Source organism: Diplotaxodon limnothrissa, linkage group LG10 (assembly GCF_057381915.1).
Source record: "Diplotaxodon limnothrissa isolate DT_005_m linkage group LG10, D_limnothrissa_male_GT1.1, whole genome shotgun sequence".
Classification (NCBI taxonomy): domain Eukaryota; kingdom Metazoa; phylum Chordata; class Actinopteri; order Cichliformes; family Cichlidae; genus Diplotaxodon; species Diplotaxodon limnothrissa.
This window is the reverse complement of record NC_140605.1, coordinates 3985435-4012199: the sequence shown is the minus strand read 5'-3', so window position 1 is coordinate 4012199 and position 26765 is coordinate 3985435. Positions and strand designations below refer to the sequence as shown.

The following is a 26765-nucleotide window of genomic DNA, read 5'->3' as shown; positions in this document are numbered from 1 at the left end:
CAACATGGGTTGAAAAATAGTTCCAAAGGGAAAAATGTGCTGATTACAAAGAGCGGACAAAACATTCTCACCACGAGGGAAACATTTCTTATCCTGATCAGCTGATCATTTATCACAGAGAGTCATCAACAAAATGCTTTTTCAGACATAAACAAGGCGATAACTAAATAAAAGCTAATGCAGGAGGACAAAAAGTGTGATGAAATGCACTTTCATCCACAGATAAAACTGATATGAAAACATCCTGGAGAGATGAGATCCAATCAGAACTAATGAAGTTGTGTAGAAGTGTAGAAAGGTTAGATGCGCATATATGATCTGCCACTGTGAAATGGTACAACTACGTCACAGCTAGCTGTCATGCTCCCTGTTTCTTATGTGAGAATCAAAATATCCAGCACTTGGGAGGAAGAGAAGATCAGACATGTGGACACATTTTGCATTTGATGTCAAAGAAAAAAATCCTTTGGAAATGGTGTGGAGCAACTGTTACCAGTCAAAACTAAATCTAAACCAATTTATGACACCTAAATTATGACTCAAACTACGTTATGCTTAAGTCAAAAGGCCAACAGTTACTGTCAAAATTAAGCTGTCAATCACGTGGGTTGAAAAAAGGGAAGACAGATGGTGCTCTTTTCCCATTACCGGTAGTAACCGAGTTATAACCTCCAGTAATGAAAAAAAGTTCAAGTGCCAAACACTGCAGTTCTTCTAGTGGCCACTTGAGGCAGGCTCCAAATGTGAATCAATCTCCATAGACTCTCATCTTCTTCACAGCACTTAATAGCATGCTTGCACTGTGGTACAGAAACAGTGTTGGCCTTTACAGTCCCTTTACAGATGTGTTAACAGATGTGCAACTGTAGCTCATTGGTGTCTGCCAATCTTTGTTAATATGAGCTACTGAACTGGATCTTTGAACTATGTTTGTGGTATTGGTACCTTTTGGATAATTTATAAAGAAATAATCTGGCAAATAATATAGAATTGCCCGAATAATCCAAAAACCAATAGGTCAGCCACAGAGGCTGTATCCATGTGTTAGTCTGTATGACCTGTATGCAGTCCACTGCAATAATGTGTGGGCAAAAAGATTCTATTAAGGCAGCTGCCACAAAGCTACCATTGAGGCTTCAGAATGCAAAGCTAAAAACCATTTGCTGATTTCACTCTGGCTATGTCCATCATTTATATTTCACTATGTTTGCTGGGATAACGCTCTTAAATTATTACATATGATAATTCGGTGCAGTAAGTTGTCCTTAATGACCCTCTATAATAAATACAGGAGCTAAAATTGGCTAAAATCAACGTCCTTCAGTATTTGTGACCGACCCCCAACCGAGTCATTTAGATTTCACCAACCTTCACTTTTCTTTAGCAGCCTTGTAATAAGTCAGTTGTCATTAGCAGAGGTGGGCCGTCACTCACCCCACCACAGACTTCGAGAGATTCAGTATTTCTGGTGTATTTTCAGTGCAGGGCAGCTCTTCTGCCGCTTCTATTCTGTGCCGTGCGATCTCACCTCAGTCGTGATCTCACTTTAGTCGTCGCCTCAGTTCTGTCGGTGGGAAACGCCAAAAAGTGGATCGGCCAAGCAGCAGCGCAAGCGCTTGGATTACACACTCGCCGTCACACACACAGAGGCGGCGTGCACTCCTCTAACGCCCGCCCTTTTTCTTTCTTCTTTTCTTTTTCTTGTGGTACGTGTATTAACTGCTCTGTCCATTACTGATGACCGTGGGGATCAGGGGAGGGGGGAGCGCTCTGTATTCGGAAAGGCACGACGAAGGCAGTGTGGACAGTGTTTTCTTCTTGTTAGTCCAGTTGCCTTTAAAGTGAACTACTCCCAGCGCCTTCATAAAATACACATTTAATGTAAAAAAGTAAAAAACAAAAAAAAGAGAGAGAGAAAAGTGCGAGAGCTTTCTATTCTCCCTCCCTGTTTTTAGTGAATAATGTACTGTGATATTTGCGTAGGCTACAGAGATCATATTGTTTGGCTGCTGATTTACTGTTAATACTGTCTCTCAGTTGTGGCTTTGCTCATGGTGACCTACCCCCACCACCCAGCCCCACCCCATTCCATTCCCACCCCTACATTTTACAGGGATCGCTGACCTTCTGTTCGCCGCCTCCATACGTACCGCCAACTTTATCCGGTCGAGCATTCGTCTTTCTTTATTGCAGGGAAATGGTCAGCCATCATCCACTCTCTCACATTGTTCTACATTTTCAGTCCAGTATGGTGTTTGCTGTTTCACGTAGCCCAGCAGGGGAAGTCGATGTTGACCTGCCCTCCCCCTCAGGGTGAGAAGCAGACACCAGAGTGGACATCAGGAGTCTGTCCTTGTCCTCTCCCTGGACGTTTTTCATTGTGGTGTATATTAGCATTAGGTAATATAGACCTCAATGCACTTTGCTTTGACTTGAATCAGCTCCTTCCAGTGTACCTGTATAGGTAATACCCAGAACTAGCCACTGGAAGGCGCCAATGTCTTAAATGTGAAACACTTCGATTTGTGGATATTTGCACAGGTACTTTATTTATTTTTTAGAATAATATCATTAAAAAAAAACAGGATTTATATCAGTCAGTTGATGGCTGTATATAAAATATATGAATATAGTATATATCTTAGAGCTCAAGGTTTATTTATAGCTAGAGCAAGGGAAGTAATTCTAGATTAAAGCAGTTTCTGTCAGTGATAATGGGGAACAAAACCAAGCTGCAATCTTGCATGAGTTCAGAGTTTGGGTTATACTGGAAAAAATGAAATGTGATGCACACCTTGGACTGGAAGCTTTGTGAAATGCAGACACACACAGTCACTTTTCAGATATGAGTTGCTAAATGAAATGCCAGAATATCCCCCACCCCCCTTCACAAAAAGTAACAGAAGGGCTCATGTGAGACACAGTAACTTCACTCCACCTTGTTGCAACAGGATAGCTTCAGCACTCATTCAAGAGGGCATCTTGAGTTTATAGAAGCCTTTGGATATGCCGTAAAACATACCACAGCGTAGAGTATGAGGTGCAGTCAAAGAATTACAAGACTTGTTGCGGCGAAGAAGACAAGGTCGCAGAGACGAGGCTCTGTGTAGCAGAGCAGGCGGTGAGCTGGTATGGTCCAAACACTTGCACGTGCATTTGAGCTGATTGTTCTGTAGTAGGCTGCTACTATAGAACTCTACATTGGAAATACTCAGTTCAGTTTGATTTTATTTATATAGCACCAGATCACAACAAATTCGCCTCTTTATGTTGTGAGGTAAAAACCCAACAATAATATGACACCGAGGGACAAATTCATGCCAGATCCTGGGTCTGAATGTTGGGTCAAAGATGCCCACATGCTGCCTCAGCTCCATGGTACAAAGTGCAAAATCCTATCTACAGAACTTTGTCTATCACAGGTTTTCATGTTGATAGAGTGACAAAATGTGGAATCACGTCTCTTAAAGTCCTACTTGACATCTTTTACGTACACATGACCGTACCATGCTGCACAACAGGAGTCTGTGAACTCTTTGAGTGCACCTCGTACATAAGAAAAATGATTTAGATCCTGCACGAGGACAGCTGCAGTTGGAATAAATTGTGCAGTTTTAACTTGAATTTCCAAGTCCCTGTCTGCATTCAAGCCATAGAAACGTTTCAGGTTGTTTGCTGAGCATTTCAGCTGGAACTTTTGAACTAAATGGGTTGAAAAAAAGAGAAAAGCAAATAACTTATGGTTAAACAACTCACTCATAGTATAAGATGGATGAATCAGGGGGATTCTACTGTGAAGAATTCTCAAAAAGAGGTTTTGGTGACGTGAGCGTTTGGGTAAATGCTTGTATACCTGCTCGGAAAAGGTGTATCACTGGTCTAAATGGTTTAAATGGTGGATGATGACAGTATTAGAAACCCGAGGGGCTCAGTATTTAACATTCACTGTCATTTCAAAACTGATTTTGGATACAGTTAATGTTACATGCAAAAGAGACTTAAGAACACACACAGTTTGACCTGTATGAGTAATTTTACTCTCTTCTACTGTTTAATTCCTCCCATCAGAAGAAAACTGTAACCTGAAATGAGTGGGTGTGATGCGTAAGGAGAACATGGAGCTGAAGATGAATAAAATTCACTGATGTTGGCAATTTTTTCCGTCATTTTGCCATCTTGTTTTCAAAGCTACTACTTTCCAAAACCTCTATCTGTCGATTATACTGCAACAAGACAAAAACGACTCGTTTAGTTGTTTTACAGGGCACTTTATTATTGAGCAGTATGAGCAGCTTCAATAATCTTTACTTTTTATAACAAAAAGTAGGTGATGCCACATTCGCCAGGCAAGCCCAGCTCAGTGGAGGCTGATCCCAGGATGTTACCAACCAACACGGGAGAACTTAAAAAAAAAAAAAGAGGACAGAGAAAAGAAAAAGCAGGAAAGAAGAGAAAGAAGTTTTCAGAGTCAAGAGTCTCTAGTTGAGCGGCTGTTTCCTCTGCGTGTCCATCAGTTGGCTCGATTACACATGAACGGTCACGAGAAAAACGGAAGATTGTCCCTCTCTACTTCTGGGCTGGGATCATGCTGTCAATGCTCTCTCCCTTCTCCAGCTTCTTCTCCATCTCAACCATCAGCTTGACACCGTCAACCACCAGTTGGACCTGCTCCACTTCAGAGGAGCCCAGACGGTCGGCGTTGGAGATGTCAAACACACCACCCACAGAGGCAGTGTCCACACCACCTAAAGAGAAAGGGCAAAAGTCAGAGTCGCAGTGGAGATTTCACTGGGCTGTTCAAGCTGGTCCACAAGCATATGAGTGTTTACCTGTGCCACGCTTCTGCAGACGCAGCCTGGTGAGGATCTCCTCAAACTTGGGATGTGTGCTCAGCTTGGACAGTTTGACATGGACGCCACCACGCAGGCCAGTGCCCAGGTTGGAGGGGCAGGTCAGGATGTACCCGAGATGCTCATTCCACATGAAGCCACGGTTGTGCTTCTTGAAGATCTCCTCAATCTGGCAGGTTTGAAAGAAGAAGAGTCGTGGAAACATCCTGAACAATTGTTTTCATTTCATCCCGGCTTTCCGAGGCCTGTTATATCTGCATACCTTCTGCAGGCCAACGCAGAAACGCCTGAACACCTCCCTCATGTTGCCACCCTTCTGCATGGAGATGACACGAAGGTGATCCTCCTCATTCACCCAGACCAAGAAGGTCTTGTTTTCGTTGTGCCTGAGCAGATATAGTTTCACATTTAGGGGAACACACAGATAATGCAGACAAAAGATTTCTAAGGAAAATGTTTCACATTCAGCCTGTTAACACTTAATGACAGTGCTCACCAGATGCCTCTGCCATCAGGCCAGTCACGGGCCATACCAGCGCAGGTCAGCAGGGGAGACACGGGCTTGTCAAACAGGAAGTGATCAGCGATCAGCTGCTCCTGCTCAGCATCAGTCATGGTGTTCAGGGGGTAGTACTTTCCCTTGAACTCACCAGCCAGGCTGTTCAGAGCTGCAGTTAGGAGCAAAGCAGGGATAATATTGTCCATACTGACACTGGATGCTTAAATTCAAAGACGCAGTCCTTTTCCTTTGAATACTTACCCTCAATGGACAGCCTCTCAATAATTCTGCGCTCTCCACGGCTGTTGTGGGGGGGCAGGGTGAATCCCTTGATGCTGCGACCAGTACGAACACGGCTAGACAGAACGTAGTTGGGGTCCAAGTCGTCACCACCCTAAAGACAAATAAACTTTGAGTCCCAGGTGAAAAAAGATAAATAAATAACAGAGTTCCTGGAGCAATGCACAGATGTGCTAAACCATTAAATCAGTTCAACATCTGAAGACTTGTGCAGTAAGTCTTTTGTTAAGGTACTTCTCCATGAAATCTGCGGTACCTTCAGGTTCTCATGGTTGAGGTCAGTCTTGTGCTTGTCAGTGGGCTTGTATCCACCATGACGGTCAGAGATGACAGGGTCAAGCAGATCCTTGAAGACCTCATAGGACTCCTCATCACCAGCAACACAGCCAACAGTCATGATGAAGGGGTGACCTGAAGAATGTAAGTAAGAAGTGTGTGTTCGGAGGGGGAACAGAAATGAAAGAATTAGTTTTTATGGCTAATGTTAATCAGGAATTAAACAGATTTCTTTATCTGATATGAAACATATCTCACCAGGGTTGTCTACACCAGTCTGGATGACATCATCCAGAGTGTAGCCACTGGGTGTCTGTTTGTCCCTCAGCTTGCCATATATCTCCTTGGTCAGAACCTTGGCCATATGGTTGTTGTGCTTGGACAGATCTGGGAACTCCTCCTCAACTTTGTAGTTGAGCTTGAAGTTGTTGTGGGTGTTTCCGAAAGGCATGATTGCTTTCTAACACTGCAAAATGAGGGAAAAGCCTTTGACTAAATCTTGGAACGATAATAAACTGTTTCATCTGGAGATTGTGGAGGTGATCGAAATAGTCACAAAATTTCTGCAGCATTTGGAGATACGGGATATTCTGTGTGACAGCTGCAAGTTTTAAGCGGTGTCGGCAGAGGAATCTTGGTAACAAGTGTCACTCAATTTCCAGCAGCTCAGATGTCACTTTGAAACAGAGTACAGGGAGGAGTGCCTGTTGGCTGGGTATTTTTAGCACAAGTACATCTGAATGTGTACCCTTTATGTCCTCAGTATCTACAAGCAAAGCTTTATACGTACAATCACAACTGTCCTGATTGCACATTGACACATAAATGCACATAAATGAAAACTTGACTGGTCAGTTCCAGCACAGGCGTGTTTTCACTGAAAGCACTACAAGGTCTTTGTGTCACTGTACAGGATTACTGCAACAGTATAATTGTCACAATGCTGAAAGAAGCCTGATTAGCAGCACACTTGTCCAGCTACTGCGATCCAACAATATATACTCTTCTTACTCTCATTACCTGATAAGCTGTTCAACATGAGTACGTACATGATGCATGCAATGACGCACTCGTTACATCACATGAAATATGATCTGCACCTCAGTCCCAAACTGATTTACAAAATTAGCCGTTCTTTAAATCAGTAATCCCTTTCAATGTGACAATTTTCTGATTAGTTTACAGCCAAAAAGCTCCAAAAGTGTAACTTTGAAACAGCAAAAGTCGCAGATGACACATGGGGGACTTCAGTCTGTCTCTCCTACATGTATCAAACTGCGAAGCACCTGTCCACATAAATCACTGTCCAAAAGAAAATCATATGCAGAGAGCGAGAATAAAGAGTGGAGTGACACAAGTTATCACTGGAACCACAGCCTGTCTGTTAAAGCATGATCTTTAAGCTTAATCTTAACGGAGAACAATTCAATGAAATTAGCTCTTTGTTTAATGCATCATATGGATGCAAATGTACCAGATTTGTTGCACAATTATCCTTTGATTTCATCATGGACTTCATGTCCACAGCTTTTCATTAAAAGAAAAAGTAGCCAGAACTAATTGTTTGTGCTATTTTAAATGCTTTGCTTGTTCTCCCAATCCATATCTCCACGTCTGCTCTTCTTTAACCCCACAAAACTAATCATTTCTTTACCTGCACACCAGACAAGTACAGAGGTAACAGTCCTTGGGATCAGATCCTGTTCACCACAGCCAAAATAGGGGTCACCCAACTCTGGAGGTCTCTGGCCCCTCTTTATATACCACACAGACACTAGCCATTGGCTTGGCCATTTTAGTGCCTACTGCAGCCTCATTGGCCAGAGCCTCTGCACTGATACTGTACAGTTTATGAAAGAGACACATTTACAGCTCAGTCATTCAAGACGGGTGCTGCAGCTGTAACCTCACCCCCGTCAGCCTCCGCACACCCCCCCACCAACCCTTGGCCCATACATAGCTGTAGTTGGAGTGTGGGAGCATGTGAAAGGGGAGGAGGAGGTCACATGAGTGAGGCTGGGGTGGTAATGGGGAAAGGCCACTGAAATAAGCTGAGTTTCACTTTTGTCAAACACACTTTGGAGGTCAGGGTTCCTTACTGTAGGTGTGAAGGTTAGAAAGAGTTGGTATTTTCTTCACTTATCAAATGGCTGTTATCTAGAAATGCTCCTCGCATCTTAATGGTGAGCAATGTCCCACCACCCACCGAAGCTGGTTTATGCTATGGAAGGCATAAACACACTGAATCAAACAGAGTGATTGGTCAGGTTTCGATCATTGCACTTCTTCTGGGGTGGCTGTAGCTCAGGTGGCAGAGCAGGACAGCTACTAATCAGAAGGTAGGTGGTTTGATCCCAGGCTGCCTCCTGGCTGCATGCCAAATATCCTTGGGCAAGATACTAACCCCATGTTTGCCTACTGGTGGTGGTCAGAGGGCCCGGTGGCGCCAGTGTCCGGCAGCCTCGCCTCTGTCAGTGCGCCCCAGGGTGGCTGTGGCTACAATGTAGCTTGCCATCACCAGTGTGTGAATGTGTGTGTGAATGGGTGAATGACTGAATGTAGTGTAAAGCGCTTTGGGGTCCTTAGGGACTAGAAAAGCGCTATACAAATGCAGGCCATTTACCATTTCTTTGATCTACACCAGGGGTGTCAAACATAATGCCTGGGGGCCAGAACAGGCCCCCCAAAGACTGTAACTGGCCCGCAGTGTGGCTTTGGAAAATGTGAAGGAGAAGACAATTGATAAACTTTTCACTGTATTTTAACAACTCCTGTATCTTTTCCTGCCGATGAAGATCCTCCTCCATGGCCATTCATACTAACCAAAGTAATTAAGTAATAGATTTTAAAAAATTAAATTACAGAATGTTCCCATTTTTTCCCTTTTCAATAACTACTGTAGAAATGTATGATTTCTACGGTGGGTTCGCAGTATAGGACTGTGTGCACAATGAGCCAACAGAACATTTTCTGTAATTCTACACTTTTATTTCGTGCAGTTTATGTGCAACACAGTATTTCTTCATCATGTAGAAAAAAAATACAAAACTTTTCCCTGATTTGTGGATGGCATGATGAACTGTGTTCCAATGTATGGAACTGTTCCTGAGCCCATGCATTGATGTCCATGACAGAGTAACACCTGCTTTTATTGCAGTGTCGTGTTGGGCTGCAAAGATCACAACCATCTAATATTGATTTCCAGCTTTTACCCTTATGTACAGATATTTCGGTAGACAAATAATTTCAAATATTCATGTCAATACATTTTCCAGGTCTTTGTATCCTATTATAGATGTTTTCCACAAGTCTAATTTTCTCTTCTTGTCTTGGAGCCAGTGGTTTGCAGAGTCTGACAGTGATGCGCCTATCTCTTCCTAATGACTATTTTCTTAAGTCATCAGATTGTTGATTTGGTCACTTCTAAACTTTTTTGCTATCTTTATGATCTTGTTTTTGTTTTGCTCTTCAGCAAAACAATGCAAATGCAAACTTAACACTTGGAATTAACTCTATATTCTTTATCGGCTTATTATTTCATGAAATAACAAGGGTACAGGTCTCACCTGGCCATGAAATGATGATGAAAATTTGCACTTCAGTCATATTTCAGGTAAAATGGTGTACAGAGGAAAACCTACAACAACTGTGTCACTGTCTAGAAACTTAAAGACCCAAGAGTCCAAAAAATGAGGGTAGTTCAAATATGCTGTGCATGTATTTAAGGGAGTGTGTTAATATTTTCTGTGACAGCCCAATCTTCATGATTTCTCTGAAGACCGAAGGGAGAAAGATTCTCACGTATGTTTTGAGATGTTGTTGGTACCAGTGCTGCCCCACACCACAGACATCTGAAACCCTTGACTCAAAACTGATATGATAATTATCAGATGCTGAATCTTTGATGGGAATACTGAGCGATGGAATGTTGAGGAAGAAAATCGATGCCACCTGTGACTTAGAGAATCCATCATAGCTATAACACCGGCATCTTTCCAAGAGAGAGGAGCATCCCAGAATGCAGCTCTTTCTGTGGGATGGCCCACCCATCTTTGACTGGCAACTGACAGTTCACAGCTGCTCTTTCAATGTCACCATGTCTGTGAACCACAGCACAGAAAGGACATATCCAGCTATCCAATTCAACCATCCCAGACTCCTTAGGCTTGCATGCGTGCTTTCCTAGGTCCCCTCTCATTTTTGCACTCTAATTCGCCTGCTGTTGTATTGTAGAGGAGGGTCACCGTGCCCTTGCCCTGAATTGAAACCACTTCTCATGTTTCTCAGCTGTCCCCTGCCTGTCCTTCAACAAGTCAGATGTTACCAAATTAGTGCAGGTTTCTTCTATCTCTCCACATACCAATCTGTCCCTGTTAACTAGAGCAGCTACTTTTGTCTGTGCAGAATATTTAGGTACTTTGTAAGTGGCTGGGGTTGTTTTGTTGTTTGTTTTTTCCCTCAGGTAAAAAAAATATATTTTTGGCATATATAATATATATATATGTGTGTGGGGGTGTGTTAGTAAAACTTAGAACAGGTTTTAGCATTTAATTTTCAGGAGGAAGCAGTATGAGCAGACCCTAGCTGCTTCTACACACAGCTACTGGATAATACTGGTCTACAGCAGTTATGCAACAGGGCGGTTACATCACATAAGCTGCCTTCTACAAACGGTGCTCATGGAGTTCCTCCAGCGTCACAACAAGTTGGAATCACCATCATATTACAGAAATAGTCACCTATTGTGTTTGGGCACATGCTAACCGAAGGGAAGTATGTTTCTAGTCCAAAATTATAGTTATGAGAATTTCAAGATGTTTTATGATTTGGGCTCACCGGTTATGGCTGCTTACATTTCTCTGGAATTTTGGTGTTTTGTTCTTTCAATACGTCCAAACAAGTGAGCATTAATCTGCAGGCTCGCACACACTTTTGAAACAGCGTGAGCCTTTGAAAGGAATCTGTGCTGGCTGCACTGACCCATGTCAGAACAGCACAGTGTCAAGCTGCAGCTGCGTGTAATGCTACACTCTCAGTATTGGTGAGGCAAATTGTGTCACTTGGTCTAGGAATGGGAAATGGGTCATTTTAATTCCAGTGTCGACGCTTATCTGCAGTTCATTCATAATAAAACAGTTTCAAGAAATCATGATTGGAAAAGTAACTTCTGATGCTTTGCAACCAAATACAATGATGGAGCAAGCAGCTAAAAATAGCACCTTTATGGTAGGCTATATATAAAGCTTCTTTCACACATTAACCTCAGCACCTGTCTGGACAGAACCAGCAGGCTCATGCCCACAGTATGAGCTGCATGTAATATGTAATGTGTTTGTTCTTAATTACTTAATTTCCAGATATCTACATTGTTACGAATGTGTTTTATACTATACTTTCCTGACTTCACAAAAGAAAACCCAAATTGCACCATTTTTAAAAAATAATTATTTTGATTGACGATTATGCAAATTATCAACTGGAAAAATTAGATTTTATGGAAGCCAGGTTTGAGGTATCGCAGTTGTTGCAGCGCTTGGTTTCTGGTTGGCCTTTCTTCATTTAAATTCTAACCACTTGCGTCACGTGCATGGGTGAGGCTATAATTATACCAGGTTTGCTGGGTCCATCCTGGTAGAGCAGCATGTGTACACCCAGAACCCTGATTCAATTTCATTGAGTCAGTTGTCTGTCCATCACAGACAGGACTCGAGGTCCCTTTGCTTTGGCTAAACACCCCAAACACTGACTGCAATAAGCAGTATGAATAAGTGTACCAAACGTCCATGGAAGTGGGCGAAGCGAGAGAGTTATTCCATTTGCTCACCAAAGCATTTACAACTGAGTCTTCCAGGTTCTGTTCTAAACAAATGAGCCTGTCAGTAGGATCCCAGAACCTTCCAGTACAATTCGTGACCATGGACCTTTGCATGTTTAATGATCCCAAATGAAAGAGTGTGCTGTCCAACATGAATCCACACCTAGTCCAGGACCATCGTGGAGGAGGTATGTCCTTTCTACCTTTTGTTTTCACAAAAGAGAGGTAAGTAGGGAAGCCATGTGCTTTATTTCAAAGATGGGTCATAGGTTGGGTCTAGAGAATAAAACCTTAAATCTGCATTTGCTCTACTGACCACCAAGGTACTCGTGCCAAAAGAAGTCCACCTGTACTAAAATTCTTAAATGCAGTCATTAGTTTCAAGCCTTACTAAATACAGTGGCACAAAGGTGGTTCACTTCCTACCAGGGTATACACTCATGACGTGATGTATGTCATATGTATGGCATCTTATCTTGATGACCTTGTAGTACCATATCACCCTATTAGAGCACTTCGCTCTCGCACTGCAGGCCTACTTGTTGTTCCTAGAGTATTTAAAAGTAGAATGGGAGGCAGAGCCTTCAGTTTTCAGGCCCCTCTTCTGTGGAACCAGCTTCCAGTTTGGATTCAGGAGACAGACACTATCTCTACTTTTAAGATTAGGCTTCAAACTTTCCTTTTTGCTAAAGCATATAGTTAGGGCTGGACCAGGTGACCCTGAATCCTCCCTTAGTTATGCTGCAATAGACGTAGGCTGCCGGGGATTCCCATGATGCATTGAGTTTTTCCTTTCCAGTCAACTTTCTCACTCACTATGTGTTAATAGACCTCTCTGCATTGAATCATATCTGTTATTAACCTCTGTCTCTCTTCCACAGCATGTCTTTATCCTGTCTTCCTTCTCTCAGCCCAACCAGTCGCAGCAGATGGCCCCGCCCCTCCCTGAGCCTGGTTCTGCCGGAGGTTTCTTCCTGTTAAAAGGGAGTTTTTCCTTCCCACTGTCACTAAAGTGCTTGCTCATAGGGGGTCATATGATTGTTGGGTTTTTCTCTGTATCTATGAAGCGCCTTGAGGTGACTTTTGTTGTGATTTGGCGCTATATAAATAAAATTGAATTGAATGTCCAGCTTAATGTCTCCTATTGTCATGTGTGGCTGCGTGCAGGCAGGCGTGGAGGACCCAAAGTGCAGACACACAGAGCAAAAAGGTGAACTCAAATGCAACTTTAATGGTGGATGGCAAAGAAAAAACAGAAAACTGGCTGAACTGGGAATACAGAAACTTAAACTGGCAGGCAGATGGACAGAACCCACAGCGTGGGATGAGGGAGATCACAACACCGACAAAGGAAAACACAGGGCTTAAATACACAAAGGGAGCAATCAGGGAATGGGAAAGAGGAGGGAAACACGACTGGGACAAATCAGACCTAACGAGACAAGGGAAGCAAAACCAGATACATTGACATGAGACGCGGACTTTCAAAGTAAAACAGAAAAAAATAACACAGATGCGGACATGCCAAGGGGATACAGCAGACAGGGGAGAAAGAGCAACTAAGGAACACAGAACAGAAACCAGAAGGCAGAACTCTCACAAACAAACGAAAAGACTATAAATGATAAATAAAGGCAAAATTAAAGTACAATAGTAAAGAAAACTCAAAACTCTGGGTCAACGACCAAGGTCTCCTAACACCTATGCTGAACACATAACTTGGTCAGTAGCAGATTACTTGGGTATGATTAACTTTGTAGTATAGGGCCCTGTTGTCTGGTATTAAAATGCTAAGCTGGCAAATGCTGAGCTCCAGGTTTCACAAATGATACCTTCCAAATGTGGCAAAGTGGCATCCATCCTTATGCATCTTCCTCGCGTCTCATTGTATGGAATGTCGTCGCCTATCTTTTGTTTGCCAGGTGTTTCCACTCCCTCTGATTGCCCCTCTTGTTTCTGGGTGTGATATATAAAACTTCAAATTTCTCTTTGACCTTTGTCACTGTGTGTGTGTTCCTTGCCTGTCTGATCTCCCTGTGTGCGTCGAGCCTTAGAGAGAGATTTGGCTTTTATTTTTGTTGGAATTTTTATTTTCTGTTTGTTTTTCCTTTGGGAGCCCCACCAAAGGCCCTTTTCCCTTACAATGCTAGTAACAGATGCCACGGTGCACAGCCAGAGATCCTATTGCCATGGTAACTTATGCTGCAAACCAGATTAGAGGTGAAAAGGTGAAATCACTTCTACTGACCAGCCAAGTCCCTGGAAAACAGTGTCACCATTCCTGGAAGATCTGAGACCTGGGCAGATAGGTGGGTCTAAAGTTGTTGTTTTTTTAATAGTGTCTGTGTCAGGGTCTATGCTAGCAGACCATGTGGAGAGAGGAGGAGGACCCAAATGCAGACACTTGGAACAAAACTATAATTTAACAAAGAGCAAGGTTAATCAGGCCCAGTTGTGTCTCCCACCTGTGTGTGATTTCCCAGTGTCCCTCTGTGTATTTATAGTGTGTGTCTGCCTGTGTTCCTCGTTGCGTCGTCTGTGTTACTCCGTGTACTCTGCATTACTCTGTGTTCGTCTCCTAGAAACTGTCTGTGAACCTCTCCGTGAATCCACTGTATGCTCTCCCTGCTGTCCTCCTTTCGTGTTCAGGTTTGCCATTTTATAGTTTAGTTTCTCCCAGTTTAGTTTCTGTTTTGCCATCCCCTCTTTGTCATTTATAATAAACCACCATCGCATCTCAGTAAGTGCTGCATTCGAGTCCTCTTTCCCACACATCACACGACACAGAGGACAGAGACACAAAGGGAACTTAAATGGACGAGATTACACATGACAAACAGGGGAGACGACAGGATACAAAGACACTGAAACTGTCACGGTTTGCCGGGGCAAGCCGTGTGGAATATGAAATAGGACCCAAAATGCGGCAGCTCTGGTGCAGATGAGTGTTTATTTACAGGGGTGTGAGTACAAACAGCGGTGGCGACAAAACATGAAACCGGAAACCTAAACTGGGTAAACTAATAAGACAAACCAGAATGAGGATGCAGGGAGGTCCGGAGAAATACATACAGGGAGACCGAGGGGAAACAACACAGACGAACCAGCGATTACCAAGACAGAAAATACAACTTAAATACACTCAGAGAACACAAGGAGATTACACACAGGTGGGAGACACAGCTGGGAGTGATTAACATGACGAGACCAGGGAGGCAAACTGAAAACACTCACATAAGACGCAGACCTTCACAATAAAACAGGAACACACGGGGGGGAACAGGGTAAACACCAATTAGAGAACAGAACCAAAATCGCGAAGAGAAAACACAAAACGCTGGGTCAAAAGGACCCAGGATCATGACAGTACCCCCCCTCAAAGGCTGGCCCCAGACAGCCCAACAAGAAACAAAACAGCCAGAAAAAACAGAAAACAACCCGACCAGGGCGGGCGGCGGGGGCCCAGGAAGGAGGGCTCGAAGCAAAACAAAACCGGAGCACCGGAAGGCCAAAAGACAAAAACAAAAAACGAGTCCAAAACCAAAAGAAACAAAGCACACCAGAACACAGGAAAAAACAGAGTCCAAAACAGAAGAGTTCAGGGGGCCGACAGCACAGGAGTCCAAAACAGTTCAGGGGGCCGGCCAGGGGGCCGACAGCACAGGAGTCCAAAACAGTTCAGGGGGCCGGCCAGGGGGCAGACAGCACAGGAGTCCAAACAGTTCAGGGGGCCGACCATGCGGACGGCAACGGCGGCGACGTGGACACAGTTCGGGGGGCCAACCGTGCGGACGGCAACGGCGGCCACGTGGACACAGTTCGGGGGGCCAACCGTGCGGACGGCAACGGCGGCCACTCAGGCGATGGCGGTTCGGGGGCCGGCCGTGCGGAAGGCAACGGCGGCCACTCAGGCGATGGCGGTCCGGGGGCCGGCCGTGTGGAAGGCAACGGCGGCCACTCAGGCGAGGCTGCAGAGGCTGGACTAGGCGAAGCACAGGCTGAGGCCGGGCCAGGCGAAGCACAGGCAGAGGCCGGGCCAGGCGAAGCACAGGCAGAGGCCGGGCCAGGCGAAGCACAGGCAGAGGCCGGGCCAGGCGAAGCACAGGCAGAGGCCGGGCCAGGCGAAGCACAGGCAGAGGCTGGGCCAGGCGAGGCTGAAGACACGGAGGCTGGGCCAGGCGAGGCTGAAGACACGGAGGCTGGGCCAGGCGAGGCTGAAGACACGGAGGCTGGGCCAGGCGAGGCTGAAGGCCCTGGAGCTGCAGCAGGCGAGGATGATGATGGAGCTACAGCAGGCGGCTGGACGGGCTGAACGGGCCCCTCGGACCCTCCAGCGGAGGCTGAACGGGCCCCTCGGACCCCCCAGCGGAGGCAGGAGACGAAGGCCGGAGCGGTCCCTCGGACCCTCCAGCGGAGACTAGAGACGAAGGCCGGAGCGGTCTCTCGGACCCCCCAGCGGAGACTAGAGACGAAGGCCGGAGCGGTCCTACGGACCCTCCAGCAGAAGTCACCACTAAGCCAGCAGTCATGGAGTCCTCTGGCAAACACGAAGGCAACTGGCGATGCACTGAGCACTGGCTCTGCCCAGGCAACGCTGACATGGTGCAGTTCTCAGGTGGCTGCATAAACTTCAGGGGTCCAGAATCAGCCGGGGACTGAGACCTAGCCTCTGGGGAAGCCCTGGAGCGGCAAACTGTGCCAATGGCGGCTGAACCATGAAAAGCACCTTGAGGTGAAATTAGACTTTCTCCCTGCATGGAGTGAATGAGTGAAACCGGTGATACTGGAGCCAGAGCTACGGGTAGCGGGGGCACTGGAGCTACTGGGGCCTGCGCTACAGGCGGCACTGGAGCTACTGGGGCCTGCGCTACAGGCGGCACTGGAGCTACTGGGGCCTGCGCTACAGGCGGCACTGGAGCTACTGGGGCCTGCGCTACAGGCGGCACTGGAGCTACTGGGGCCTGCGCTACAGGCGGCACTGGAGCTACTGGGGCCTGCGCTACAGGCGGCACTGGAGCTACTGGGGCCTGCGCTACGGGGGACACTGGAGACTGGACTGAGGGGGACACTGGAGACTGGACTGAGGGGGACACTGGAGACTGGACTGAGGGGGACACTGGAGACTGGCTGCGGGGGAGCTAACCGAGCTGAGACTGGCTGCGGGGGAGCTAACCGAGCTGAGACTGGCTGCGGGGGAGCTAACCGAGCTGAGAGTGGCTGCGGGGGAGCTAACCGAGCTGCCGGTAGCTGCACAGGCGATAAGCAGCTCGCGTTGACATCCGCCACACAAAACGCAGCCCCTGAATGAACAGTCATGCAGTCCGAAAATGAAAAAGAGTCCTCACTCACCACAGCCGGCGATTTAGAAGCCCGAACGTCCGGCTGTGGGGTGGCGCGCTTGCGGCGCGATCGGCGTTTCCTCCCCGCAGACGGCTCCGACGGGCCGGGCAAGATCACATCCGGCAAGTCGGGCAGCGAGGCAGGAGTGGCTGAGAGAAGGTGCGGTGTGAGCCGGAGAAAAGCCTGCATGGTCGGAGGAAGCGACTGCAGAAGCCATGGCAGGCCAGAAAAGAGCCGTTGTAGCCGACCTTCCACGGCACGACGAAGCTCCTCTGGAGGGTTCTCCAGCCATAGCCCGAGGAGAATCTCCACATTGTACGCAATGTCGTCCTGGAGCTCCTCGGACGAATTCACTGCCGCTGGGTCCATGGTGGCTGGTTCGTACTGTCACGGTTTGCCGCGGCAAGCCGTGTGGAATATGAAATAGGACCCAAAATGCGGCAGCTCTGGTGCAGATGAGTGTTTATTTACAGGGGTGTGAGTACAAACAGTGGTGGCGACAAAACATGAAACCGGAAACCTAAACTGGGTAAACTAATAAGACAAACCAGAATGAGGATGCAGGGAGGTCCGGAGAAATACATACGGGGAGACGCAGGGAGACCGAGGGGAAACAACACAGACGAACCAGCGATTACCAAGACAGAAAATACAACTTAAATACACTCAGAGAACATAGGGAGATTACACACAGGTGGGAGACACAGCTGGGAGTGATTAACATGACGAGACCAGGGAGGCAAACTGAAAACACTCACATAAGACGCAGACCTTCACAATAAAACAGGAACACACGGGGGGGAACAGGGTAAACACCAATTAGAGAACAGAACCAAAATCGCGAAGAGAAAACACAAAACGCTGGGTCAAAAGGACCCAGGATCATGACAGAAACATACAAAGCGCGAGGGAGACTGATACACAGGGGACTTGACAGACTCACACACTGAAGACACACCATAACCAACATAGTGGGGAAGACACAGACGCGGGACGAACCTAGACAGACGAGAACTAAATAGGGAAGCAGAACTCACTATCAACAGAACTGAAGTCTAAACTATACAAACAAGAACATCATAACACCAGCCCATGACAGTGTGAAGTTAGTGAAATTGACAATAATGTTGTTGTTATATGAGCAATAATATATAAATTAGGATACTTATTTGCACTTGGTGCAAATGAGGTAATTTTCTGTCATTCCACTTTCTGTTTTTTCTACGGAAGTTTGACGGACTTTTCTGTAAATGATAATGATAAAACATAAAATTCTGTAGATTTACAGTATATTTTCTGTATCATGAACTGATATTTTCCATTAATAGAAAAATGTAAATTTCTGTTTATATTACTATTTCCAAGCACTTCTTTTCACTGTAACTCATTAAATAAAGTTCTTTATATCCTTAAACGTACATTTCTATGCAACTACAACGTAGTACACCCTGTGCTCAAAAAATTCATAAATTAAAACTTTTTAAATTAATCTGTGCTTAGTACACAACAACATACAATTAATGTTAAATATTCTTTTATTCTCCTCAACTCAAAAACTATTCTAAAATATAACGACAGCATCCATCTCGTCATAAACAACTAAACAGCTGATACATGAACAAAGTAACTCACAAGCTTTCAAATTTGAGCATTTTTATTTTCCTTGAAATCTGTTTGCCCTCATGTAAATGTGTTTACATTCCAAGTGTTTTCTTCAAGCAGGACACCTGACAAACAAAAAATGTAATATTTAACGATATGTTCACATTTAATAATATCCAGAGTTTGGTTTACATCCATGTCTGTCCACTTATGATACAGTATACACATGTAGTCAGTTATAGCCACTCACCTTTGATGACTGAATACATTCACCTCATTAATGAAGTGAATGTAATTCACATTTTTTTGAACGTTTGTCTGAACTCTTTGGGGTCTTTACCTTGCAATATAACATACTTTGAGTCAAAAAAGTTTGACTGTTTAAGTGGTGCTAAAACTGAACAGATCTAAAGAAGGTGTTCCTGAAATTTGGGTTTATTAGAACAGGACGGATGGATGACCACAGGACTTTTCCCCATATAATAACTAAAACACAAAATAGATTAGACAGATTACTGTTCCAAACTTAAAGATAAAAGTGCATTTACCGGACTTGTTTTGTCAGCTCTTGCTTTTCAAAGACAGTGAGGAGCAAAGTACAATAGAAGTGCTTTTTCTGATGAAGAGTTAAACTGTAAACAGCAGCGTGGTGAATAAGGATCTGTGTCCACGAATCCTCAACAGCAGAGATGGGCAGTAACACGTAATCTAATTACTTTTTCAGGTAGCGATTAAAGTAAGGGATTACTATTGTGAAAACGGTAATTAGATTACCGTTACTTTCCCGTAGTAACGCTGCGTTACTGCGTTACTAAAACCGTGATTTTTTTGCAAGAATGTCTCACGACAGTGACGTAAGCGAGTGCGACGTTCGTGACAACAGCTGTGTGCAGATCAACAATGGATCATATATCGATTGTGGGAGAGAGTACGAGCGTGCAGCGTTTAAAGCGTGGAAGTACTGACATTACTTTGAGTTTGATTCCATAAAAAGTGACAAAAACATTAGTGTCCGCTGTGCGTGGGAAGAAAACTTCTTTTTACAGCGAAAAAAAACCCTAAACTTCCGAGCAAGCACCGAGTAGCTACGACGTAATGGGAAACTCACAGAGAAACTCGCGGATTCTTCCACTGACCGCTGCGGCACACCTGCACCAGGGTAAACCTCCGCCTACCCCACTCCTGCTTTACAGGTGAAAATAGAGCAACAGGACCGCTGAGTCTTTGATGTTATTTATTTTCTGCTGTGTTTTACTTGCATCTATTTGAAAGACTGAGTGTAAACACACAAAAAAAAAAATTATTTTATGTGCTGAAATGTGCAGAAAATAAGTTTAAATGTTAAACAAATTTCTTCCAGTCAGAGAATGTTGCATATAATAAAATTTTTGCTTGATGCATAAAGTTAAAAGATTAAAACTAATAAAACAAGTTTTAAAAAGATAATTTTCCATCTGATTATATTTTGTATGATGGATTATGCAGAAAAAGTAGAATTGGGCTGAAAGATCTATCGCTTTATCACCTCTTCAGGTTGTAAATCGTGTTTTTAAAAAGTAACTAAGTAATTAATTACTTTTGAAAATAAGTAATCAGTAAAGTAACGGGATTACTTTTTTGGGGGAGTAATCGGTAATTAGTTACTGATTACTTTTTTCAAGTAACTTAACCAACACTGCTCAACAGTGACAACACTTAAACATCATAGTTTCAAAATCCTTAATGCACACCTTTTTCTCCACTGTGTTCAAATGCTCTTAACTGTTTAAGTAGAGGAAAAAGTCATATTTCAGACATATTTCACGGCCATTAAACGTTAAACATGGCTCTCAAAACGAGGTCATGGTTACTTCTGGAGCAAAAACCTCTGCTTGTGCGCACATAACCTAAATTGCATCAAATAAGACAATAATAAGACAAATGACTACAAAGTGACACCAGAGGCTGGAGAGGAGCAAGCATAAAGTGACAGGTTGTGTGCACACACTTTCTCTTGGTACCACTCTTCACATACCAGTGTGTCAAAGTCCTGAATGCAGCCTGCATGCTAGTCCATCAAGTTCCATCTGAGCTTTAAATAAAATACACTCAGCTTTTCCTTGGATTTTCAGAGTTGCTCAGTTCATACAGGAACTGCAGCAGTCGGGGTTAATGTGTCGCTGTGTTGCTCCTCCATCTCAGCCATTGAGACTAGTCGCAATTTATTCTGAGGAAAACAAGAGACACAAAAAGATATTTTAAAAAGTTTATATTTTTATTCTTTTTTTTACCTTGAACATAAACAACAGCAACAAAAAACAAAGGATTATGGCTGTGCGATATGACGATATATATCGAATGACGATATAAAAATGTGTATTGTTTCATATTATACACTATCGTTTGTTTCGTGATGTTGCAAAATAAACTGTTTACGGCAATATTTTTTCATGGTTTTGATGGTCACTGTAGTGGCTATATTAATTTCTTAAACTTCTATCTATCTCTTATACTTAAAATAACCACGCTATGGATGAACAAGCGACTGTTTCATACTTTTGTTACCAACAATGACGGTAAAACCATCGTGTGGCTCCGCCGTCCGCTTGTTCATTTTTCACATAAACCTTTCACAAGAAAGCTCAAGATCCTGCTGAGACTTTTCAAAGTAAACTGAAATGATATACATTATTCTCAAACTTCAAATTTCAGAATATGCATCAAACAAATGACCTCAAATTAAAACATGAAGTAACTATAAATTGGCGCTTATAGTCACCATGCGCATGAAGGCACAGAGAATACCAGCATGGCCAGCGAGGATGAGGCAGAACCAGGTAGCTCCAAACAGAAGAACCAGTCAAAACAAGTCGAGTTATTGCTAAACGAGGGGCTACTACCTCTGTAGCATGGACATGGTTTGGTTATGAAAAGCCTGCCATCCATGGATTCTGTCAGTGTTTTGATCTGTTCACCATCAACATTGCGTGCAGCAGCAACCACAGCCTCCCAGACACTGTTCAGAGAGGTGTACTGTTTTCCCTCCTTGTAAATCTCACATTTGATGATGGACCACAGGTTCTCAATGGGGTTCAGATCAGGTGAACAAGGAGGCCATGTCATTAGTTTTTCTTCTTTTATACCCTTTCTTGCCAGCCACGCTGTGGAGTACTTGGACGCGTGTGATGGAGCATTGTCCTGCATGAAAATCATGTTTTTCTTGAAGGATGCAGACTTCTTCCTGTACCACTGCTTGAAGAAGGTGTCTTCCAGAAACTGGCAGTAGGACTGGGAGTTGAGCTTGACTCCATCCTCAACCCGAAAAGGCCCCACAAGCTCATCTTTGATGATACCAACCCAAACCAGTACTCCACCTCCACCTTGCTGGCGTCTGAGTCGGACTGGAGCTCTCTGCCCTTTACCAATCCAGCCACGGGCCCATCCATCTGGCCCATCAAGACTCACTCTCATTTCATCAGTCCATAAAACCTTAGAAAAACCAGTCTTGAGATATTTCTTGGCCCAGTCTTGACGTTTCAGCTTGTGTGTCTTGTTCAGTGGTGGTCGTCTTTCAGCCTTTCTTACCTTGGCCATGTCTCTGAGTATTGCACACCTTGTGCTTTTGGGCACTCCAGTGATGTTGCAGCTCTGAAATATGGCCAAACTGGTGGCAAGTGGCATCTTGGCAGCTGCACGCTTGACTTTTCTCAGTTCATGGGCAGTTATTTTGCGCCTTGGTTTTTCCACACGCTTCTTGCGACCCTGTTGACTATTTTGAATGAAATGCTTGATTGTTCGATGATCACGCTTCAGAAGCTTTGCAATTTTGAGACTGCTGCATCCCTCTGCAAGATATCTCACTATTTTTGACTTTTCTGAGCCTGTCAAGTCCTTCTTTTGACCCATTTTGCCAAAGGAAAGGACGTTGCCTAATAATTATGCACACCTGATATAGGGTGTTGATGTCATTAGACCACACCCCTTCTCATTACACATCACCTAATATGCTTAATTGGTAGTAGGCTTTCGAGCCTATACAGCTTGGAGTAAGACAACATGCATGAAGAAGATGATGTGGACAAAATACTCATTTGCCTAATAATTCTGCACTCCCTGTACATTAAGAAGCCCCCAAATGCCTTCATGCTGTACCTTAAAGAGCAGAGGCCAAAGGTGAAAGCAGAACTAAGTATTAGTGACAGTGCAGCTGTGGGAGAGAGAGTAAGTGTAACTCTGAATATATTTATGCATCTGTTAATGCTCTATCATCTTGTTTGTGCATGTGCACCAGCTGTCCTGTAGTTATGTGTAGTCGCAGTGTGGCTGTGTATTTATACGAGCTGACAGTGTGTTCTTGTGATCTTCTATCCACAGTGGAGGTCGCTCTCAAAGAAGGAGCAGAAAAAATATTTTGACGAGGCGGAAACACAAAGATGTCATCACGCCACAGAACATCCGAATTGGTCAACCAAAGAGAACTATGTATGTCCAAAGTGCCAACATACAGTTCATCCATGTGCCTTTCACTGCACTGAATGATGAAACAGTCACTGCAGAGAGTTTGTATCAGCTCAGGAAAATTCTGATGTGTTTGTTTTTAGGGCAAAAAGAGGAAGAGGGTCAGAGATCGTAACTGCACCAAAGGTGAGAGAATATTCCGGGGAATCGTTTTCATGTCAAATGTGATGAAAAAAGTCAAAAATCTATTAGAAAAAAAACCCGTTGTGTTTTTGTTTGTGTCTTCTGAACCTGAAGAGGACGCTCAGCAGGCCAAAACACGTTGTGTGAGGCCAGGTCAAGCAGAGCCGTCTTCTTCAGCTATAAAGGAACCACATCAGCTGGATAGAGTCTGGGTGTGCCAGCCACAGACACGTGTTAACACCCTAACCATTCAGGACACAGTACTGGTGCAAATGCCAAACACACTGAACCCAGTCAGTGTGCCTGTGTGCAATGTGCCATGTGCCACAACTTTATTAGTCCCTCCTGTAATAAAGTGAATTATTATTTGCAAGATGATTTGTTCCACAATGGATTGTGTTGCTGCACAGACATTTTAGAGTGGAACACAAGTAAGTCAGGGTTGGGCCAGATCGTTAGGCTGTATGTTATTGTTGTACGTGGCAGAAAATGTTGTTAGGAAGACACTGATTTAACTCCACAGTAATTGGAAAGGCTTAAGTTTGCAGTGCTGTTGAACTGTTGAAGTAAGATGTTTTCCTCAAGGCACTTACACCAGTCACCCAATAACAATGACACCATGGACGGGTGACATTTCTAAAATTGATAAACTTGTTCAAATACAATGTTAAAATGCTGGAACATAACAACTGAGCTCATAGCATTGAGACAGGGTCCAAACATAAAAGTTATAAACTGATCCCCATGTCACTGAGTGAAATAAGGGTTTGATCCCCTACAACCCAACAAGAATACTGGCTGCCACAGATGTGTTTTGTGCCCATGTGGCACATAGACTGCAATCGATCAATCATGAAGCACTGATTTTATCCACAGAATCAGTTTCTTCCATTCTAACCTTTCCACCATCATGGGCAAGACCAAAGAGCTGCTGGTAGAGCTGCTGCAAAAACCCACGGAGCTCAGCAGCCAGCAACAAATTCTGGATCCTTTGCTTTTAGTTAGCAATTAGCATTAGCAGCACATCCTGCGTCCGATGTGAAAGGACTTTTATGCTGCGCACTGTGACTCACAGCAATGGTCCCGGGTCAGCCCTGACCATTGTGTTAAACTAATCCTAAAGTAATAATGGTATTTCTAACCACTGATATACCACAACTTTATCCTTTCAACAGCTGCTGAAAATAAGGGGACCTAACTGCTATCGGATAAAAAGTGCCCCAATCCAATCAGAGAACAGATGGGTTTGGCTGTCGGAGGGGCACTTTTTTGAACTGCAGGTCCTTGAAGGGTAATCTCTATATAAATATCTGGGCCATCTCTATACAAATCTTTTTTACACATACAAATCTTTTTTACGCACGCACAAATCTTTTTTACACATACAAATCTTTATTACAAGTACAAAACCGATTTACAAGTACAAAATATTTATGACCACATTTTGAGCCCATAGTTAAAATGATCATGAGAAAGGTGGAGGAATTTTACAAAATTACACAGGAGGAGCTTGTTAATGATCTGAAGGCACCTGAGACCACAGTCACCAGAAACACCACTGGTAACACACTACGCTGTATTGAAATCTTACAACACTTGTTTAAGTGCTTTCACAGTCAAGCTGAAAAGGGTAAACACTAACTAGCCCACTGGCTGGGCTGAATGTGCTTTACAGGTCTGCTGCTCTGCCCAGGTCTAGTGTATATGACAGTTAAATCTCCCACGAGGCCTTTTTTGTACCTGTGAGGTGAATCTATTAAGTCACTGTGACTTTCACCTGCTTGCCATCACCAGTGTGTGAATGTGTGTGTGAATGGGTGGATGACTGGATGTGTAAAGCGCTTTGGGGTCCTTAGGGACTAGTAAAGCGCTATACAAATACAGGCCAGTTACCGATTACCATTCACCTACACTAGTGATGGGATTTCCGGCTCTTTTTAGAGAACTGGCTCTTTCGGTTCGGCTCACTAAAAAGAGCCGGCTCTTTCGGCTCTGAACCGGCTCTTCAGGTTGTTTTGTTGCTTTAATTAATTAATTAATTATTAACAATAATATAAAATTATGCACTAAAGGAATTACTAATGTAAAAAAAAAAAGTGGTTTTATTTATCCATCCATCCGCTTATCCTTTTCAGGGTCGCGAGGGGCGCTGGAGCCTATCCCAGCTGTCATAGGGCGAAAGGTGGGGTACAACCTGGACAGGTCGCCAGTCTGTCGCAGGGCTAACACATAGGGACAGACAACCATTCGCACTCACATTAACCACAATTAACCTATCCCCACAAGCTGCAAGTCTTTGGACGGTGGGAGGAAGCCGGAGTACCCGGAGAGAACCCACGCAAACACGGGGAGAACATGCAAACTCCACACAGAAAGACCCCGGCCTGATGGTGGAATTGAACTCAGGACCTTCTTGCTGTGTGGCAACAGTGCTAACCACCGTGCCACCGTGCTGCCTGGTTTTATTTATATATGTTTATATATAAATATATGTGGTGGCACCTAGAGACAAAGCACGTACAAACTCCAAAACACTTTTCTAGCATGAACTGAACTTCCAAAACAGAGCTACCTAGATCACTTAAATTACACAATTGAAAGCATGAAAGCATATGTGTATTGTTTGTGTATTTATACACAAGCATTCATATATAGTCAAATAATAAAAATGTAAAAATAACAATAAAAAATGTTCATTTACCTGTTACTACCACACACCAAATCCGGTCGTTGGTACTTGGTGGCTTGTGTAGCCACTAGGTAACAAAAGTTCAACACTGCGCCTAGCATCCTGGAGCACTTCTGTTGTCTTTTGTACGTGTTTTGAGTTTTTATGTGCTTCTGAGTTTTTACGTGTTTTGGAGTTTGTACGTGCTTCGGAGTTTGTACGTGTTTTTACGTGTTTTGGAATTTTTACATGTTTTGGAGTTTGTACGTGCTTCGCAGTTTGTACGTGTTTTTACGTGTTTTGGAGTTTTTACGTGTTTTGGAGTTTGTACGTGCTTCGGAGTTTGTACGTGTTTTTACGTGTTTTGGAGTTTTTACATGTTTCGGAGTTTGTACGTGCTTCAGAGTTCGTATGTGATTTGAAGTTTGTACGTGCTTTGTCTGTAGGGGCCACCGTAAATATACTTTTATTTATTCACTCCACATAAAATGTAATAAATAAATCATATAATACAAAAACCAACTAGTCACATTTCAACTTTTAACTATTTAAATTTTCAGCTTTTTCCTTTTACAAATTTAAACTGAAACAACACAAAACACTGCAAACCACAACACAATTAAATATAAATTATAATATGAAAACAAAAAGAACATGCACATTCTCTGTCATATGGACCTGCATGAATTAACTTTCTGAATCCTTTATCATCCGCAACTGAAGATAGTTGTGGATGATTACCATACGTTGTTGTCCCTGGCTCTCTTTCTCTCCCTCCCGCTCTGTTCCTGTGAT

At 43.9% G+C, this 26765-nt stretch overlaps 1 protein-coding gene and 1 long non-coding RNA gene across 2 annotated transcripts; one reads left to right on the top strand and one right to left on the bottom strand.

The window, feature by feature from the left end:
* Nucleotides 1-4253: 4253 nt before the first annotated feature.
* ckma (creatine kinase, muscle a) lies at nt 4254-7677 on the bottom strand. The gene is made up of 8 exons (XM_085364281.1): nt 7580-7677; nt 6184-6391; nt 5906-6060; nt 5611-5743; nt 5347-5518; nt 5113-5236; nt 4830-5019; nt 4254-4745 (listed from the first exon to the last, which is right to left on the bottom strand). Exons 2-8 carry the CDS (start codon nt 6374-6376, stop codon nt 4567-4569), a joined length of 1146 nt encoding a protein of 381 aa, XP_085220407.1. The 5' UTR covers nt 6377-6391; nt 7580-7677; the 3' UTR covers nt 4254-4566.
* A 326-nt stretch (nt 7678-8003) lies between these two features.
* LOC146623750 (uncharacterized) lies at nt 8004-25474 on the top strand. The gene is made up of 4 exons (XR_014906540.1): nt 8004-8264; nt 23036-23143; nt 23263-23305; nt 23417-25474. It is a non-coding gene; the product is annotated as an uncharacterized LOC146623750 (long non-coding RNA).
* Nucleotides 25475-26765: the final 1291 nt, after the last annotated feature.